At 47.7% G+C, this 21,261-nt stretch overlaps 1 protein-coding gene across 3 annotated transcripts in view; it reads left to right on the forward strand.

Moving 5' to 3' along the window:
- LOC146357928 (acyl-CoA (8-3)-desaturase-like) overlaps positions 1–8,638 on the forward strand; it is an 83,157-nt gene extending 74,519 nt beyond the window's left edge. For 2 of the 3 annotated variants that reach the window (XR_014783876.1, XR_014792492.1), the window contains exons 12-13: positions 5,571–5,701; positions 5,926–8,638. Coding sequence is in view for 1 of the 3 variants with exons in the window: in XM_084860092.1 (XP_084716218.1) it covers positions 5,571–5,640 (70 nt within the window). In the remaining 2 variants the exon portion in view is untranslated. Of the gene's footprint in view, positions 1–5,570 lie in introns of all 3 variants that reach the window. The other variant, XM_084860092.1, reaches the window with a different exon arrangement.
- The last annotated feature ends 12,623 nt before the right edge of the window (positions 8,639–21,261 follow it).

Here is a 21,261-nt window from a genome sequence, read left to right on the forward strand (position 1 = left end):
AGACGGATGTACAGCTCTGATTGGGCCCTGAAAATCTGAAAAAGTCCTTTCTCACCAGAAAACTTCTCTGGCAACGCCACCGGGCACTTGCGGCGTGGGGGAATCGGAGGTGGGGGGGGTTGAACCACAGCCTGTAGATTTTGCATGGCAGCCGTCAGTTGAGCCATCTGATCATGGAGCATCTGGTTCTCTTGCGCCAGAGCTTGCACCGCTGGGTCCCCAGCACCCTCCATAAGGCAATAGGAGAAGAGAGAGAGAGAGGAGAGAGAGAAAAAAAAAGAGGAACGGGGACCAAGCTGTCAAGGGCTCCTTGGAGGCCTCTCTCAGTCTAATCCAGTAGCTAAGTCCAGACACAGACAAAGGGATTCCTTTCAAAGCTTTATTCTTCTTTTACAACTTAACAACTCTACTGTTTGCAACTAGATCTGAGCAGCACAGTACCTATGCCCTAAGTTGGAACAGTTGGTCCCCATTTGAAAGGGAATTACTGGCAGACCCCTGAACTTAAGGACTAGGGAGAGTCCCTCCCCTTTTCCCTTGGATCCTCTGGGCGCAGCCGTTGTTTGCGCGCCAACCGGGCACTACGCCTCCTTTCTGCACCCTCCATTTGGCACCGCTCTCTGCGTCGGCGTCGCGCGTCCACCAAGTCTGCTATCCGCGCTCTGTCACTCCCTGGACTGCTATCTAAGCTAGGAATGCGGGTGGGAGGAATCTCCGTCAGCTGTGGGCCCTGGGAAAGAGGAGCACGCTCCTCTCCCAGGAGCAACTGCTCTTCCTCAGAATCAGAACTACTCTGGGATTCTATGGGCTCAGTGTCCACCCTGACAGTAAGTATTTATGTAGCCTATCACGGCAAGCCCCCCAAAAAACAGAGTACGCAAATGGCGGCGGCTACGGCGGCTACCCCCTTCATGGATCACTGCCTTGTTGTGGCGAAGGGGCTTGCGTAACTCAGTGAAGCCATAAGCTATGCCGTGCAGGGCCACCCAAGACGGACAGGTCATGGCAGAGGGTTCTGACAAAATGTGGTCCACTGGAGAAGGAAATGGCAACCCACTCCAGTATTCTTGCCAAGAAAACCCCATGGAACGTATCACAAGGCTAAAAGATATGACGCCGGAAGATGAGCCCCTCAGGTCGGAAGGTGTCCAATATGCTACTGGGGAAGAGCAGAGGGTATTTCCAAGTAGCGCCAGAAAGAGTGAAGCGGCTGGGCCAAACCCGAAAGGACACTCAGCTGTGGATGTGTCTGGCGGTGAAAAGAAAATCCGATGCTGTAAAGAACAATATTGTTTAGGAACCTGGAATGTCAGATCAATGAATCAAGGTAAGCTGGAGGTGGTCAAACATGAGATGACAAGATTGAACATCGACATCTTGGGAATCAGTGAACTAAAATGGACAGGCATGGGCGAATTTAATTCAGGTGACCATCATATCTACTATTGTGGGCAAGAATCCCTTAGAAGAAATGGAGTAGCACTCATAGTCAACAAAAGGGTGGGAAAAGCAGTACTGGGGTACAATCTGAAAAATGATAGAATGATCTCAGTACGAATCCAAGGCAAACCATTCAACATCACAGTAATTCAAGTCTATGCCCCAACCACTGAGGCCGAAGAAGCTGAGGTTGATCAGTTCTATGAAGACCTACAACACCTTCTAGAACTAACACCAAAAAAAGATGTCCTCTTCATCATAGGGGATTGGAATGCTAAAGTAGGAAGTCAAGAAATCACCGGGATAACAGGCAGGCATGGCCTTGGTGTACAAAATGAAGCAGGACAAAAGCTAATAGAGTTTTGCCAAGAGAACATGCTGATCATAGCAAACACTCTTTTCCAACAGCACAAGAGGCGACTCTACACATGGACGTCACCAGATGGTCAATATCGAAATCAGATTGATTATGTCCTTTGCAGCCAAAGATGGAGAAGCTCCATACAGTCAGTAAAAACAAGACCTGGAGCTGACTGTGGCTCAGATCATGAGCTGCTTCTTGCAAAATTTCGGCTTAAATTGAAGAACGTCGGGAAAACCACTAAACCGTTCAGGTATGACCTCAGTCATATCCCCTCTGAATATACAGTGGAGGTGAGGAATAGATTTCAGGGATTAGACCTGATAGACAGAGTGCCTGAGGAACTATGGACGGAGGTCCGTAACATTGTTCAGGAGGCAGCAACGAAATCCGTCCCAAAGAAAAAGAAATGCAAGAAAGCCAAGTGGCTGTCTGATGAGGCTTTACAAGTAGCTCACAAAAGAAGGGAAGCGAAAAGCAAGGGAGAAAGGGGAAGATATACCCAACTGAATGCAGAGTTCCAGAGAATAGCAAGGAGAGACAAGAAGGCCTTCTTAAATGAACAATGCAAAGAAATCGAGGAAAACAACAGAATGGGGAAGACTAGAGATCTCTTCAAGAAAATTGGAGATCTCAAGGGAACGTTTTGTGCAAAGACGGGCATGATAAAGGACAAAGAAGGCAAGGACCTAACAGAAGCAGATGAGATTAAGAAGAGGTGGCAAGAATACACAGAAGAACTATACAGGAAAGATCTGAATGTCCCTGATAGCCATGATAGTGCGGTCACTGAACTTGAGCCGGACATCCTCGAGAGTGAAGTCAAGTGGGCCTTAGGAAGCATTAGTAACAACAAAGCTAGCGGAGATGACAGTATTCCAGCCGAGCTATTTAAAATCCTAAAAGATGATGCTGTTAAAGTGCTGCATTCAATATGCCAACAAATCTGGAACACTCAACAGTGGCCACAAGACTGGAAAAGGTCAGTTTACATTCCAATTCCAAAGAAGGGCAACGCCAAAGAGTGTTCAAACTACCGCACAATTGCGCTCATTTCACATGCCAGCAAGGTGATGCTCAAAATCCTACAAGCTAGGCTTCAGCAGTATGCGAACCGAGAACTACCAGAAGTACAAGCTGGGTTTCGAAGAGGCAGAGGAACTAGAGATCAAATCGCCAACATTCGCTGCATCATGGAGAAAGCAAGAGAATTCCAGAAAAACGTCTATTTCTGCTTCATTGACTACGCTAAAGCCTTTGATTGTGTGGATCACAACAAACTGTGGCAAATTCTGAAAGTGATGGGAATACCAGACCACCTTACCCGTCTCCTGAGAAACCTGTACGAGGGTCAAGAAGCAACAGTAAGAACCAGACATGGAACAACCGATTGGTTCAAAATTGGGAAAGGAGTACGACAAGGCTGCATATTGTCACCCTGCTTATTTAACTTATATGCAGAGTACATCATGAGAAATGCCGGGTTGGATGAATCACAGGTCGGAATTAAGATTGCCGGGAGAATTATCAACAACCTCCGATATGCAGACGATACCACCCTAATGGCAGAAAGCGAAGAGGATCTCAAGAGCCTCTTGTTGAGGGTGAAAGAGGAGAGTGCAAAAGCTGGTTTGAAACTCAACGTTAAAAAAACGAAGATCATGTCATCTGGCCCTATCACTTCCTGGCATATAGAAGGGGAAGAAATGGAAGCAGTGACAGATTTTACTTTCTTGGGCTCCAAGATCACCGCAGACGGTGACTGTAGCCATGAAATTAAAAGACGCTTGCTCCTTGGGAGGAAAGCTATGGCCAACCTAGACAGCATAGTAAGAAGCAGAGACATCACCTTGCCGACAAAGGTCCGTCTAATCAAAGCTATGGTTTTCCCAGTAGTAATGTATGGCTGTGAGAGCTGGACTATAAGGAAGGCTGAGCGCCGAAGAATTGATGCTTTCGAACTGTGGTGCTGGAGAAGACTCTTACGAGTCCCCTGGACTGCAAGGAGGTCAAATCAGTCAATCCTAAAGGAAATCAACCCTGAGTGTTCATTGGAAGGACAGATACTGAAGCTGAAGCTCCAATATTTTGGCCACCTAATGCGAAGAGAAAACTCCCTGGAAAAGACCCTGATGCTGGGAAAGACTGAAGGCAAAAGGAGAAGGGGACGGCAGAGGATGAGATGGCTAGATAGCATCACGGATGCAATGAATATGAACTTGAGCACGCTCCGGGAGACAGCGCAGGACAGGAAGGCCTGGCGTGCTATGGTTCATGGGGTCACGAAGAGTCGGACACGACTGAACGACTGAACAACAACAACAACGGCGGCTACGGCGGCCGCCATTTGAGTCCCTATTTTTAGCCGTTTTAGCCTACGTAAATATTTATGTAAGTTATTATGGCAAAAAAAAAGGGGAACGCAAAGAGCGTAGTGGCCGCCATTTTCGTTCCTTCCCCCCCCCCCCCGTTTTAGCCTATGTAAATATTTACGTAAGCTATTATGGCGAGGGGAACGCTATTTGCGTTCTCCTTTTTTTCCTCGTAATAGCCTACGTGATAGGCTACATAAATACTTACATAGCCTATCACAGCAGCTTCGCTGGATGCAAATGGCGGCCGGTACGGCGGCCACCATTTGCGTCCGCAGCAGCCCGTCCGCGGCTGGAACTCCGGCTGCGGATGGCCCTGGCCGGTAGCTCCACAGTGCCACCGCAGAGCGGAGCCAGCCAGGCAGGATTCCGGGGGAAGGGACGGAGCGCCTCCCCCCCGCCGCGGATGTCCCTGGACGAAACCAGGTAAGTGTTTCGTACATCCCTAGTTTTTTAAAAGGAGCTCTAACAGGCGTCACTGCAAAAAGCAATAACCGCTTTAGTAGATTCCTACTTTCGATATGACCCCCCCAATCCCTTACCAACATTAACTTTTTACCTATTTTATCATCAGAAGGCGGTGAGTCTATGTGCTTGGTTTTTCTTGCGGCCTTCTTTGGGGGGTTAATCACAGCAGCCTCCTGAATACTGGTTGTGGTTTCTAAAAAAGAAAACACACACACACTGCTTTCAGCTTTACAGGAAACCTTAAAAACCACATGACAATTATTAGAACAATTCTGTTTTATCTGCGCTACCAGATGCCGGTGTGAGTGCTGTCCTGGGCCTTTTCTTGCTAAAAGGATGGCTGGCCATAAAGTCTTCTGTAAAAATATATATATATAAAATAAAACATTATACACATAGCCAGTACTTTCAGAAACAGCATGTTGTTGTTGTTTTTACATTAAAAATACCCCCACCCCAGTTCTTTATCGTTTGACTTTATTTTGGTGCATCTCTGTCAGGTGTGTGATTTCATGAGATAGTAAACAAGGAGAAGGTGCTCGTTTGATCACTCAAAGGCATGTAGAGTCTTGCCTCAAGCTTTTGCTCCGCCCCCCGCACTACGTATGGTGTGAGAGCCTTTTGACCATTTCTAGCAGACCCCTTGAGAAGAATGGAGGGGGAAATGGCTATGCTAGTTCATGCTTATTTAAGCACAGCTTGTGGACAAATACCCCATAAAATAGCAAAATGCAAAATGCTCTTAATTTTGCAAAAAACACTTTCTACAGTTCAAGACGATATTGAACAGCAGTTAACCCCCCTCATCCTTGATCTCCAAATTCATAGTCTGGCTGATGCATTCAACACTTTTACTGTGGTGATGCAGTCTGAGTTTGCTGATGGAAAAATCAACTGGGGGCAGATTTTAACCATTTTTCTGTTTGGAGGTATAATTGTACAGAAGCTACAGACACACGATGGGGCTCTAACAAGACAGAATATAGAAGAACTTGCTAATTTTATCACTGCCTATGTCATAAACACCAAAGCAAATTGGATCATGGATCATGATGGATGGGTAAGTTTGAAACCCCCCACCACACTGAGATCCATATCCCTTGCTACCGATGTGTGTTCTCTTAATATTTATTATGGGGCGGGGGGGATATCACGGTTGGGTGTGGGTTCTAAGATGATAAAGAAGCTATACTGCTCTTGTATTAAAAACAAGACCCCCCTGTAATGCTTTACCTTCCATAAAAAATAGGGCATGATAAAGCTACTATTTTCTATTTATTGCAGGAAAAAGGATTTGTAAGGACGTTTGAAGACAGAGACGCCTGGATTCCTACACATTCCTACAATATGAAGACAAAAATCAAAGCTGCTTGCATGCACTATTTTTCCCTAAAATGGCTGTTGTTCTATGCATAGAAATTGCAGCAACAGCTCTGAATGAAAATATAAATTTTGAAAGTATAAAAAATAAAAATTAAAAATGGTTAACCTATCAGTAGTAAGTAGGGATGTCAGAGAATTCTGCCATGGATCTCGGTGAGGCCGAATGCCAGTGCATTCGGCCCCCCAAAATCCGTGGCGGAATGAAGCCCCCCGCCCCCCCACCCCACGAAAGGCGCGCAAAACGGAGCACTTACCTGCTGCCGTCCGTGCTGACTTGCGAATGGCGGCCGTGTCTGCAGCCGCCATTCACTTCCTCATTATAGCCGTGATAGGCTATGTAATTATTTATCACGGCTAACGCAGGGATGCTATTTGCGTCCCTGCGGAGGTCGTGATAGGCTACGTAAGTATTTACGTAGCCTATCACGGCAAAAAAAAAAAAAACAGCGGACACAAATGGCAGCGGCTATGGCAGCCACCATTTGCATTCCCTTCTTTTTTGCTGTTTTAGCCTACGTAAATATTTACGTAGGCTATTATGGCAAAAAAACGGGAACGCAAATGGCGGCGGCTATAGCAGCTGCCATTTGCATCCCTGCAGGCTGCCCAGCAGCAGCCAGATGTCCGGCTGTGGGTGGCCCCGGCCAGCAGCTCTGCGGAATCTCGGCAGAGCGGAGCCGGCCGGAGAGAATTTGGGGGGGAGGGACGGAGCACCTCTCCCCCAACGCGAATGTCACCCTTCGAAAAGGTCAGTGACTTTCAAAGGTCCCTGAAGAGACCTATTTGTGATCCTGCATCGCCACCTACTGGCGCTCCCTGGTCATGCAGATTCATTTTTACCAATAGCAGCAGGCGGATAGCAGCAGGTGGTTCCCCCCCACACACACACACACACAAGCCCCCCCCCCTTAAAACATACAAATTAACTAGAAAATACATGCCTTCTTGATAGACCTGTGACATCAAGACTGCTTTTGGGGACTGCTCTACGGATAAGAAAGAAAAAAAAGACAGACCAGTTTTAGAGAAAGAGCCTTTTTTTTTTTTACAATATAACAACCCCAGAAAGGGGGAGAGAGAGAGAGAGAGAGAGAGAGAGATAATGAACTTGCCTGCAGGCATACTGCGCCTCTTTTAGAATACTGAAGGGTGTTTCAGCTTTTCTGCAGGGGTAAATTGGGAAAAGAAGCATAAACTGTATTGCATTTTATTTTAGTTTATCTGCACCCATCTACATTAGCTGGCAGAAGGAAATATACTTATATACTCACATGTAGGCAGACTTCCAGGTCCTTCTCTTCAGGTTGGGGGGGTGTAAAGACACAGAGAATTGCGGGCTCTTTTTATCAGCGCTAGTCCTATTGTGTGAATTCTGGTACTGTGATTGGATAAAGCTAAGGATCCCCCTGCCCCCGAGGTTGGCCTCCAACCCATCACTAAAAGTTAGTACCACCCTACTCAAAAACACGTAATGGGGTTTCAGGTCCCCTGTAATCTACCCCCCCCATCTGGAGACAAGCGGCATGAGACATTTTGGGGCCCACCCCCTCTACCCTGTAATGGAAACTAGTGATAGAAGTTGATTCTTTCAAAAACGATTCTGACAAAAATAAAATAAAATAAAATAATAATAATAATAATAATAATGGGAATAGTTTTCCCCTACATATAAATGCACAAAGTCGGGGGTGTCCCCTACCACCCCATCATGTTTATTTTTTAAAAATGGATACCTATGTATCCATCATTTTAAAGACAGTTATTGAGATTTTTTTTTCTCTCCAATATCAGATGTTTACATTAATGCTTTTTTACCAAGCTGCTAGCAGCAAATGTGAGAGGACTAGACCATTACCACCCCCACCCCCCGCTCTCTTCTAAAGGGCAGGCCATGTAGGATTTTTACAAAATCCAAGTGGCACGTAAGGAATGTTTTACTTCTTTTTTTTTTAAAGACTCTTGAAGGTTTTACTTGCAGCCCTTGTGTTCTCTATGTTTAATGATTCTTTCAAAAACAATTCTGACAAAAATATAATAATAATAATTTAAAAAGAAAAGAAAAGGAGGGAATAGATTTCCCCTACATATAAATGTGTAAAGATTAGATTAGAACACTGGTTGTTTTCCCAACACTGAAATTTAGAAACACCCTACCCAAAAAACACGTAATGTGGTTTCAGGGCCCATGTAATCTACCCCCATCTGGAGACATGTGGCATGAGCCTTTTTGGGACCAGCCCTCTGACCTGTAATGGAAGCTAGTGATAAAAAGCTGAGTCCTAAAATTTAGTTTAGCAACACCCTACCCAAAGCATGTATTGCGGTTTCAGGACCCATCTCAAAAATGGGAATTTATGCTACAAAGTCATTTACAGGGGTGAGCATAGTTTTTGGGAAACCTAGCAGCATTTTTAAATGTGTCTAGGGTGTAGGGGTGCACGAAAGTCACTTACCTGGTCTCGCAGCTTTTCGCGGTGGGGGGGAGGCGCTTCGCTGCTCTCCCCGCGAAGTTCAGGCCGGGGGGGGAGGCTTCCCGCCTCGCCTGGCCGAAATTCAGGCCAGGGAGGAGGCGCTTCGCCTTGCCCGGCCACGAAATTAAAAGTTAAAAAAAAAAAACGCCCCCGTGATAGGCTACGTGACGATTAACGTAGCCTATCACGGCTAGATCTGCAAAGTCAGCCGTGATAGGATACGTAAATCGTCACGTAGCCTATCACGGGTGACTTAAAAAAAAAAAGCGCGTACGCAAATGGCGGCCCCCATAGGGAGCCGCCATTCGCGTTCCTTATTTGGTCGCTGTAGTCTACGTAAACATTTACGTAGACTACAGCGACCAAATAAGGAACGCGAATGGCGGCTCCCTATGGGGGCCGCCATTAGCCGTACGCGCTTTTTTTTTTTTTAAGTCACCCGTGATAGGCTACGTGACGATTTACGTATCCTATCACGGCTGACTTTGCAAATCTAGCCGTGATAGGCTACGTTAATTGTCACGTAGCCTATCACGGGGGCGTTTTTTTTTAGTTTTATTGGAATGGCGGCGGCGGCAGCCAGTCGAAAGATCGGCTGCCGCCCCCGCCCCTGACGAAGATCTGTGTCTTCTTCATCTCAAAAGTCACTTTACAGGGGTGATCATAGTTTTTTGGGGGGGCCTAGCTAGGGTATTTTTTAGAAAATCTAAGTGGCGCTTAAGGAATATTTGACTTTTTAAAAACTCCTGAAGGTTTTACTTGCAGCCCTTGTGATTTCTATGTTTAATGATTCTTTCAAAAACGATTCTGACAAAACAAAAAATGCAGCAGTTTTCAAATGAGCCATTTTATTCAGAGTTTTGCTTTACAGATGTAAGAAAATATTTATAGGACCTGTTTCTAATCACTTTCATTACATGATTTAAAAATACATGATCGGTGTTTTTCAAGGTTTTATCCAGTTGTTTCAGGGCTTTGTTTGAACGACCAATTTTAGTCACCAAAATTAAAACTTTATCGGCACACTCTTGTGTTAGCTCGAGGCAGTTAAAACTGTATCCGATTAGAGTAATAAAATAGAGTATACTTTTAAAACATATTTTCCCACATACAATTCTCAGCTTTCTAGGGATGACACTCTTTGGTCAAGATAAGCATTCATGTGAGGATTGTCCTGGTGCTTGGATTATACATCCAATACATGTATCATGTCGATATGCAATTAAGCAGTGCTTCAGAATTCCAAAAACCGTGGTTCTCACAATGCACTGCATTGCTCTGCGGCGCTTCCTGGGTGAGCTGAAGCTTGTTTCATCTGCTTCCAGGCCTAGAATACTTTTCAGGATGACAGATCAGCACAACCCTAAAAAGAAATTAAGAAAATACTTTGGTGTCTCCTAAACACACACAGCATGTCTTTAACAGCGATGCTACAAATAATCACACGTACCTGTATCTGAAAGTTTCCTGTTGAGGCCAGCTTCCATAATGCCACTGGCAATGGCCCCTGTGCTTTAATTTCAACAGCTTTTCCAAGGCCTCCTGCACCAACATTATTCACACAGGGGTCCTGGAAAATGGAACACTCTATTATGAAGCTGTATCCTGCCTGCAACCCTTTTGCAAATGTCGGAAACCACCACAGAATATCCCCTCCAACCATCCATCCATACACATAGATAGAAACATTGAGATCTTACCTGTGCTACAAGGTTCTCTAGCAAAATGGCCTCCAACATGTTCTGCCACATTTGGGAAACCTCGGCCTCCTCCTCGCGTAGAAGTTTAGGTGGTGGAAAAGCAGAGTCATCAGAACTGGTACTGATATGCCGTTTTCGGGGGTCACATTCTGCAGCCAGTGGAGGAACAGCAGATGGCCCTGGAAGGGTGCTTGACCGCACCACGTTCTCTATGCAGAAAACGTGTCTGGGCATGATAAAAGGCTGTTTTTCTGGGGGCAAGGATGTCCCTATTGGTCATTGGGGTTGTGGGGCGTGACCTTACAGGGCTAGGCTCTAAGACCTCTTCCTATTGGGCCGCGGTGGTGTGGCGAGTTCATAGAGGGGTCACATGACCCCGCAGGACCGATCCGGACGCGGCTTGGAAAAGGCCCCGCGGGCTATCTCTGTGCCTGTACCCGCTAGGGCTCTAAAACCAATTCCTATTGGTCCACGGCAGTGTGACGGGTTCGTAGAGGGGTCACATGACCCTGCAGGACCAATTTGGGTGTGGCTTGGAAAAGGCCCCGCGGGCCATCTCCGCGCCCGTACCTGCTAGGGCTCTAAAACCAATTCCTATTGGTCCATGGCGACGAGATGAGTTTGTAGAGGGGTCACATGACTCCCATCAGGTGACCCTGAAGGTCATATGACAGGGTCAGCTGATCGCATACGTGAGGCTTCCGGCTAGGGCAGGACTTCCCGTCTCAACGGGGGGCGGTGCAACTGTCACCTTCGAAAATGGGCCGTGGTTTAGAGTTTGATGCGAACCCCCCTCCTTTACTACTAACAGTGCACAGGAAAGGTCAGAGCATTAGCAGTGGCACTGGATTCCCAAGCGCTGCAAGCACCGCTTCTTTGCAAGGCAAGCAATGAGCCCCAGCTCACCTGTGTGGTGGCTGGGAGAGTGCCGTGGTGGGGAGGCCCTGATCCGCCGCTCTTCCAGGTCCGCCGCCTGAGCAGATGCGTCACTTTGCCTCGTGGAAGGGCTGACCTTGAGAGGAAGAAGGTGGCCAGCCCAGCCCAGGGTGAGGAAGCCTAGCAGCAGAGCTGGCCTGAAAGGTGGCAAGAACTGGCCTTGCTTAAATGGACTGGTCTCATGCTGAAGAGTCACATGTAGAACAGGAAATACCGAGGCGAGACACAAATAGCTGAGTTGAACTAGGGCCAGTAGTGTGGTTAGGGCCAAAGTCCAGGGCCCTACAGCGGGGGGGGGGGGATAACCACCCAGACAGCAGCAGATGATGAGGCATCAGGGTAGCAGAAGCAAACTCCATTTTGTTCCTGCAGTCATAATGGTGGCACGATTTAATTGCGCATAAAACGTAAACCTGCACCTGCTCAGAATATTTTCCCCCCAGGTTGGTAAACAGCAATGGTATTCCCCGTAGTAACCTATGGCTGCGAGAGCTGGACCATAAGGAAGGCTGAGCGAAGGAAGATAGATGCTTTTGAACTGTGGTGTTGGAGGAAAATTCTGAGAGTGCCTTGGACTGCAAAAAGATCAAACCTGTCCATACTCCAGGAAATAAAGCCAGACTGCTCACTTGAGGGAATGATATTAAAGGCAAAACTGAAGTACTTGGCCACATAATGAGAAGACAGGATATCCTGGAGAAGATGCTGATGCTAGGGAAAGTGGAAGGCAAAAGGAAGAGGGGCAGACCAAGGGCAAGATGGATGGATGATATTCTGGAGGTGACGGACACGACCTTGGGGGAGCTGGGGGTGGTGACGGCCGACAGGAAGGTCTGGCATGGGCTGGTCCATGAAGTCACGAAGAGTCGGAAGCGACTGACCAAATAAACAACAACAGGGCTGGTAAACATTCTAACGTATCAGGAATGCAGGAGCCGTTGTAAAGCATGGAACAGCGGTGGGGGGTGGGAGAGGGAATTGTTCACTGTGTGCTCCACAACAAAAGTAATAGCCAAGGCCATCTAAACCAGGGCCCATAAGACCATTAAGCCCAGAGTCTAAAATGACCTAGCTGCACCACTGCATAGGGCTACATTGATTGAACTTGCAAGCAGAGGGCTTCTCCACATGAGCGATTTATTGCACACTCGTGATTGGCCACTCATGGAAGTTTGTGGGTCCTTTGCACAACGTTGTCAACCTCCAGGATGTCTCCCGCGCCTTCCCCCGGTAATGTCTTTTTAAAAAAGGTTGGAGATCATGCACTATTTAAAATTATTGCGGGATATCCCCAGTGTGTAAAGTTGGTGTTGTGCTATAATAGAGCCACTAGATGGCGATGTTTCATTGAACCTTATGGAGCATTGCCAAGAGGGGATGCTTTCAATTACAAATCGCTTGGTCGCCATCTAAATGACCCCGTAATGAACACAGGAAGACTCAGCTCCAGAAGAAGAAAGCCAAAATCTGGAGAGGTGACTCGTGGTGCAGGGAGCAAACTTACAAGGCTCCTGCAGGTGACTAGCCTGCTAATTATTTGGCTGTGCCTGCCCAGGAAGAAGGCTGTAAATCATCTCCACCCTCTTCCGCATTGCAGATGAGTAGGGAGGTCTTCGTACATCACCCTCCCAGGGCCCTACAATGAGTAAGTGAGACCGGTTAGCCCCAATCTTTATCCTGCCCCCTGGTCCCACAGCCCCCAGCACCAAGACTCGGGAATTGCCATTCACCGTAAAGGTGCCTTGGGGTGCTGCTCACCAATATCATTCCTCCCTGATAAATTCCCCTCCCGTGCCTGTTGAACGTGAGCTGTTACCCTAGTTGGCCAGCCCCTCGCCATCACTTGTGCCTCCTGTTATCAGGGTGGGGGCAGAACTTGCTGGTCAGGCCAGGTTGTCACAAGCTAAAAAATACTCCTTAGCCCTGAAGGAAATCAGCTCAATTTGCATGGGGGGGGGAGTGGCTAGGTGCCAAAAATGGGATGAGGCCTGTGCCAAGAGTGAGTCCGGCTTCTGTATCCGCCTCCGCCTCAGGCCTTCTCAGCAGGGAGGTAAAGTGTGTGTGCTCATGACAGCACCATGCTTGCCTCACCTCTCTCTGGCCCATCCACAATTATATCCCTGCCTGAAGCCTGTAAGGCTGGGATGGCGTAATTGAAGTAGACCCAGCAGCCGGGTTCCTTTGAAGCCAACTAAAGAGGAGGCAGGGCCAGCCCTACCATCAGGCAGAGTTAGGCAGTCGCCTCGGGCAGCTGTGGTGGCATCAAGGTGCTGGAGGAGACATCTGTGTGCCACACAGCTTGGTCTGTGTCCTACAGAGCTACTTTATTGGTGCTGGAAGAAGTTGTCCCATTGCTGGTGCTGAAGAAAGATCCAGCTGCTGGACCAGTCAGCTTTTGGGCATGGAATGAGATCTTGTTCTTCGTCTCAGCTGGCAAAATGTCTTGCACAAGCCCTGGGAGGAGGACGTGGGCTCTGGGGAGAGTGCGAATCGGTGCTCAGTGGTTCAGTAAATGTATTGTTCTTGTTGTTCTTGTTGTTCACAGATTTAGGGTTTTTTTTCCATTTTCCAATACAGTACAATACAAAAGAAACAGAAAACCATCCCCCCGCCCCCATCGAAGGGGGTATAGATGTGTAATTGCTTATCAAGGCAAAGGTCATGAAGGCCCACCATAGTGGCTTAGGTAAGGTTAAGAACATAAGAGCAGCCATGCTGGATCAGACCAAGGGCCCATCTAATCCAGCATTCTGTTCACACAGTGGCCAACCAGCTGCCCATGGGAAACCCACAGCAGGACATGAGTGCAACAGCACCCTCCCACCCATGTTCCCCAGCAACTGGTGTACATAGGCTCACTGCCTCTGGTAGCACATAGCCATCAGGACTAGTAGCCATTGACAGCCTTCTCCTCCAGGAATTTTCTAACCCCCTTTTAACGCCATCCAAATCGGTAGCCATCACTAAGTCCTGTGGTAGCAAATTCCATAGTTTCACACTTGTTCCCATTGTATTGATGAAACAAGTCTGTTTGGGGGCCTTGAAGTAGAAAAGCTGCCTCAAGTCAAAAGTTGTTTATGTCTTAGAAGGGCTAGTGTACAAAATCACATTAAGAACAGTACAAGAGGAACTAGACTGGAAGCAACCGTGGGTTCTGCTCTATGAAAAAAGACACAGACAGTACCAGAAAAACCTCAGGGAACAGTTGAAGAGCATTTCTATACCAGCCTAAAATCCTGCATTTAAAATGGGGCTTTCTGCGTCTGTTTTAAATGCAGGATCACGACAGACTCCCTTTACATGCACTTCTCCCCCCTCCTCTTTCCCTTATCTGAGTCTTTGACATGTTTCATTATAGAACCACTGGATGGTGCTGTGGTCTAGCTCTTATTGCACGTTTTTCTCTTTTCAGGAGGGAACTCAAGGGGAACTCAAGCACTGTAATTTGATAGTTCATTATCTCCGATCTTTTAAAAAATGGAATAAAGGTCATTTAGGGCGCAATCCTATGCATGTTTAGACAGAGAAAAGGCCTACAACTCCCAGCATGGCTGCCTGGGGAATGCTGGGAGTTGTAGGCCTTTTCTCAGTCTAAACATGCATAGGATTGCTCCCTTAGCGCGGGAGATGACCTGGAGGTTGACAACATCATCTAAAGGACCCACAAACAGGGATGTCAGAGAATTCCGCCACGAATCTCGGGGAGGCCGAATGCCAGCGCATTTGGCCCCCCGAAATCGGTGGCTGAATGGTCTGCCACCCCCCCACCCCCACCCCTGGGACGGGATTTACCTTGGGCGGATCTTCCTGGAGGCGGTGGCGGCGGTGGCTCCGGCGGCGGTTCGGCGGCGGTTCGGCAGCAGCGGCGGCTGTGGCGGCCGATCTTCCGACCAGCTGCCACCGCCGCCATTTCCAGTTAAAAAAAACAAAAAACAAAAAAACATGATAGGCTACGTAAAGATTTACGTAGCCTATCATGGCTAGATTTTTAAAAAACACCGTGATAGGCTACGTAAAGGTTTACATAGCCTATCACGGCTGATTTAAAAGGAAAAAAAAATGCGCGTACACAAATGGCGGCGCCCATTTGCGTTCCTTATTTTGGCACGTCCTAGTCTACATAAACATTTACGTAGACTAAGACGGCGAAAATAAGGGGAACGCAAATAGCGTAGACGCTACGCTATTTGCGTTCCTTATTTTCACCGTCTTAGTCTACATAAATGTTTACATATACTAAGACGTGCCAAAATAAGGAACGCAAATGGCGGCGCCCATGGGCGCCGCCATTTGCATACACACATTTGTTTGTTTGTTTTTTAAATCAGCCGTGATAGGCTACGTAAACATTTACGTAGCCTATCATGGCTGACTGCAGGGACGCAAACGGCGGCAGCTATGGCCGCCGCCATTTGAGGAGCCGGCTGGCCTGGATTCGGGGGGGAGGGATGGAGCGCCTCCCCCCCCCGGCCAGAATTTCGGAGGAAGGGACGGAGCGCCTCCCCCCCACCACAAATGTCACCCTTCGAAAAGATAAGTGACTTTCGTACATCCCTACCCACAAACTTCTGTGAGTAACAAATCTCAATAGCAGGATAAAAGCTCTGTGTGGAGAAGCCCTAAGAAATTACAGGGATTTCTTTAGAATAAAAATAGTACATCACTCAGAAAAGGTGTGGCCCTAAGAACTGAGGAAAGTCCCCAATAGAGCTAGATTCTGCAGAGGAACCAAATATTAGAATATTAAGGTTTCTAAGTGTGAAAGTAGGCCTGACTAGGCCTTGTAAGTAGTTTGGTTCAGGCAAGGTGCGTGATGGGATTGATTGAATGTGGGTGTGTGGGGGGTGGCCATGAGAAGGTAATTGTAACTTTCTCATAAGCAAGAAATTCCGATCCACCTAAGTAACTCATCCCTAAAGATAAGAAGGCCGCTATGCTGATAAGACTGTGCTGAGCACTAATTGGTCTCTGAGCATGCGTAGTGTGTTTTTCTTTGTTCTCCAACATTCAGTCTGTATAAATGCATCCTGTTTTCTTTTGGGGAGCGAGACACAGTTTTGTCTGTCTCTCCCACAGCCGTGATGTGCTTTAATAAATTTCTGACTGTTCAACCTAACCTGCCTTGGATATTTCCTTAACAAGTTGGTGCTGTGACTCAGATCTAGGGATGTACAAAAGTCACTTACCTGTTCCAGAAAGCTGATTCGAGGTGGGCGGGAGGCGCCCCGTCCCTCCCCCCTGAAATTCTGGCCGGGGGGGAGGCGCCCCGTCCCTCCCCCCCCGAAATTCTGGCCGGGCGGGAGGCGCCCCGTCCCTCCCGCTGCAAATCCCAGCCAGCCGGGAATGCAAATGGCGGCAGCCGTAGCCGCCGCCGTTTGCGTCCCTGCAGTCAGCCATTATAGGCTACGTAAATGTTTACGTAGCCTATCATGACTGAGTGAAAAAAAAAACCACGCGTACACAAATGGCGGCGCCCATGGGCGCCGCCATTTGCGTTCCTTATTTTGGCACATGTAGTCTACGTAAACATTTACGTAGACTACGGCAAAAATAAGGGGAACGCAAATAGCGTAGCGTGTACGCTGTTTGCGTTCCCCTTATTTTCTCCGTAGTCTACGTAAATATTTACGTAGACTAGACGTGCCAAAATAAGGAAAGCAAATGGCGGCGCCCATGGGCGCCACCATTTCCATACACACTGTTGTTGTTGTTGTTTTACTCAGCCATGATAGGCTACGTAAACATTTACGTAGCCTATCACGGTAAATTTTTAAAACCTAGCCGTGATTGGCTACGTAAATCTTTACGTAGCCTATCACTTTTTTTGGTTTGTTTTTTTTTTACTGGAAATGCTGCCGCCAAACCGCCGCCGCCAGGAAGATTCGCCCCAGGTAAGTCCCGTCCCGGGGGTGGGGGCAGACCGTTTCTCCACCGATTTCGGGGATTCCCGAGATTTGTGGAGAAATTCTCTGACATCCCTACTCAGATCTGTGAGTCAGATTTCCTTAACAAGTTTGTGCTGTGACTCAGATCCTAAATGCTGAGGAGAATCGAACCAATTTGGACCACCATTCACTGAATATCCCAGAAGTGCATAGCAAGGTAAGAGACCTTTTGAAATCTCCAAGTCTGGGCCTCAGTGTGAGGCTGCCCGTGGGATGATTCTGCCTTGGCTGATGGGATACCGCCTTAAAAGAGACAGTCAGTACTTTAAGCACTTGGTAAGTTTTTGTTTTTGTTTGTTTGGGGGGGTTACAGAGGTCCGTGGGATATGTCATCAGGTGAATGTAAGTTGCCTTGTGTGAACTGAGGAAAAGAACAGAAGGAGAGTTGCCTGGTATGAATTGAGATAAAAACAAGGAGCAGGGCAAATTATCGTCACTGGAACCTTGTGTGAGTGAGTTTTCCTCCTCCCCTCCATGGTGTGAGCCGGCTGAAAAGGCACGGACCTCATTACTGAATGAACAGAGATTGGAGTGAGCAGCCCGACCTTTCCCTCACTCCCTGCCATGGTATGAGCTCCCTAGACCGTGAGTGACTGATCGTGCCTAGAATTCAGTGAGAGTCGGTCTCTGACTGTACCTCGGAATCTGGCAGTGCCTTTCGCTTCTCACAACCTGCGGAGACCTCCTGATGGTTTTCCTGTGTGCTCTTGTGTGAATTGAGGATGGTGTCAGATTCTTCCAAAGAAATTCCGTAGCCCCAAAAGGGATGCCTTCAATGTACATGTACAATAACTTTAGACCTAAGACTTGCAAGTTTTTGGATGAATGGACATTTTTGACTAGGGATGACCCGTCCAAACAATTTCCCTTGATTGGGACTTTTGATTTGGACGGAATTGTGCATTTAAAGGGAGCCTTGGAATCTCGAGGTCCAAGGTGGCACAGGGTCAATGAGAATGCATTCTTTGATTGGTATGTTGAGACATTAAAAACAAAAAAAGGTCACCTAAGTCCCGGGGAGGACTCCCCAGAAAAACTGAAAGACCAGGTCAAATGTTGAAACGTCAGAGAAAAGCCACAGAAATTTAGAAAAGAATTGTAAACAGCGATCACTTGTTAAGATCCTAATTGTGCTAGCATGAACCAACTCATGCGAGTTATTTTGCCCCAAGAAGTGTGCACTAGATTAAAGGAACAAGCAAACTGGCCAAAGCAAGAACCAGCTGATCTTAACACTTTAGACCAAGCACACATCAGATGCTGCAGAAAACTGATTAGGCTAAAAAAAATCATCAATTGTAAGCAAAACAGAAGTGAGACTACAGCAGACTGCATGGATTGTCTAAAGACGTTGTTGAAAAAAATATTCAAGCATTGTTGCCACTTTTCTGTAGCCAAGCTGAGCATTAGAAAAATAAGTGTCCCCACCAGCCTGGCCAGCTGATGGAAACACTTCACACCTCCCAGCCGCTTCCCCCTCCTCCTCAAAACTTCTAAGACAGCTGAGAGGTTTGTAACTTTTTCTTTCTATTGACCAGAGACCTTTTGTGTCAGCTTGGTTGCACCGTCTTTGTTCCCTGACAGAGTATATTCAGATATTCCTGAGCCCCTTGCCTGGTCTTCTGAGGCTGAATCTGCTTCCACTGCTCCAAAACAAGCACTGTTCTAAAACAACTTGGGCTCTTTTGTTATAATAAAATTCTTGTGCTCTTAGCGTGTTTTCCTAAAAGCATGGAAATAAAAACTGACCAGTAACTGACCTCCTCCTACCCATCATTCCGACGTACCAACACTTTCTGCTCCCTGGTAATTGGCGGGCCCTTGCCCCTGCCACTGCGCAGTCTACTGACCTTCTTGCCTTTGATTCCCCTTCTGGGGACACTCATTTTTCCAGTGACCAGATTGCTTGCAATAATGGCACACATCCCAGTCATAACCACTTCTCTGTCCTCATTTGTCTAGGCATGGCGGAGAATTCCGCCACGGATCTCGGTGAGGCCGAATGCCAGTGCATTCGGCTCCCCGAAATCTGTGGCAGAACGAAGCCCCCCCACACACCCCGCCCCCGCGAAATGGGCCCGGAATGGAGCACCTACCTGCTGCCATCCGCGCTGCATTGAGAATTTGCGAATGGCGGCCGCGTCTGCAGCCGCCATTCGCTTCTTCCATATAGCTGTGATGGGCTACGTAAATACTTACATATCCTATAACGGCTAACGAAGGGACGCCATTTGCATTCCATTTTTTAGCTGTGATAGGCTACGTAAATATCATGGTGGGAAAAAAAGGAAACGCAAATGGCAGCCACCGTAGCCGCCGCCATCATTTGCGTTCCCTTTTTTTTTGCCGTGATAGGCTATGTAAATTACGTCCCTGCGTAAGCTGTGATAGGCTACGTAAGTATTTACATAGCCTATCACGGCAATACTAAGGGAATGCAAATGGCAGCGGCTACGGCCGCCGCCATTTGCGTTCCCTTTTTTCCCCACCGTGATAGGCTACGTAAATATTTACATAGCCTATCACAGCTAAAAAAGGGAACGCAAATGGCAGCTGCCAGAGCCGCAGCCATTTGCGTTCACTTTTTTTTTTCTCGTGATAGGCCACGTAAATATTTACGTAGCCTATCACGGCTAAAGCGGGAATGCAAATGGCATAGAGGACCCCATTTACGTACCTGCTTTAGCCGTGATAGGCTACTTAATATTTACGTAGCCTATCACAGGCCAGCATAGGGAGGCCCCGCTGCGGCTTGGCCGGCGGCTCCTCAGCCTGGCCACGGAACGGAGCCAGCCAGGCAGGATTCCGGGGGGGAGGAATGGATCACCTCCCCCCACCTGCGGAACCTGGCGGAGCCAGGAGCCAGGGGTTTCATACACCCCTACATTTGTCCCTGCACTTGCTCCTCTACCACGTCCTTTCTGTCCACATCCACAACCAAACTCTCGTCTTCTCCCTCGACCACGCCCCGGGAACCTTGTTTCCGTAATGGCTGCCGCCAACAACTTTGCCTCTAACTCTTTCTCCTTCTGCGCCTTCTCCTCCCTTCCATCGAACACATACTTTGCTATTGCCAACATCTCCACACTATTTTCCTGCCACCCTGGCTGGTGTTCCCTGAAATATTTTTGAATATCAGGAGCGGCTCGCTCCACAAACATACCTACTATCAGGGCATCATGCCTTGCCTCATCAGGGGCAATGCCCCCATACATGCGCAGAGCGTGAGTCAAACAAACCAGCGGGGGATTCTGGGGGTTTTTCTTTTAGTCACAGCCCGCACCTTAGACCAGTTTATGGTTTTCTGACCCATTTGTTGTAGAACGGTGCACATCCGTTCTTGGTACTGAGTTACGACTGTCCAATCGGCCGCATCATTCAGATTTAATGGGGGACAGGGGTCGGGGTAGGCGTTTAAAACCCCTATTTGACCCATTTGTGTGCCGACACTTTGAATTTGGTTTATAACTGGATATTTCCCTTCGGATGGCACCAGATCTTGGTTCTCTGGGTAGGGGAGCAGTGGACAAGGCGGTGGAGGCGTGTGGATGGTACGCTCGCGAAGGACACTGCTTTACTTCTTGCCTGCCTTTTCTCAGCCACGTCGGCCCAGAGAAAACAATAATCCATATTTTCAGGCACCCTGTCCTCTAGAACAAGGCGGAGATGTCTTAAGATGTTTTGGCTGAAGGATCCTTTGGGTAGTCATGAGTGACTAAAAACTGGCCATTTTTCTGTGCACAACAGAACCAAGTGCTTTTTACTCAAACCAGCCATGCTTGGCAGAGTATTCCATTGCTTAAGCATAACACCTAGAGATGACCCCGTCAGAACACTCCGACCCCCACCCATATTGTCTCCTTTAACCAGTTAAGGCTGTCCTGTATATAACTTTCAATACTTAATGGCCATCACCTTAAACAAAGGAAACCAACCAGGGGTCTTACCTTTTTTTTTTACCAGTGAATCTTACCCTACTTGGAGTTGGCCTTGGTTTTGAAGGACACCCATCCCGCCCGTTCAAGAAGACCCCAAGGTGAACTCACCTAGTGCTGGCTGGGTTGTTCAGGCATCGGGCGGGGCGTGATTGTGTTGCAAAGCTGGGCCCTCCGGGCTGGCTCACCACATTGTGGTAAAAGTCCAAACTGGACTTGGAGGTCCGTGCCCAGTTGCCCTCAAATTAAG

The sequence above is a fragment of the Heloderma suspectum genome, chromosome 1 (assembly GCF_057233095.1).
Source record: "Heloderma suspectum isolate Gila_16-S chromosome 1, 16-S_ref, whole genome shotgun sequence".
NCBI classification, from domain to species: Eukaryota; Metazoa; Chordata; class Lepidosauria; order Squamata; family Helodermatidae; genus Heloderma; species Heloderma suspectum.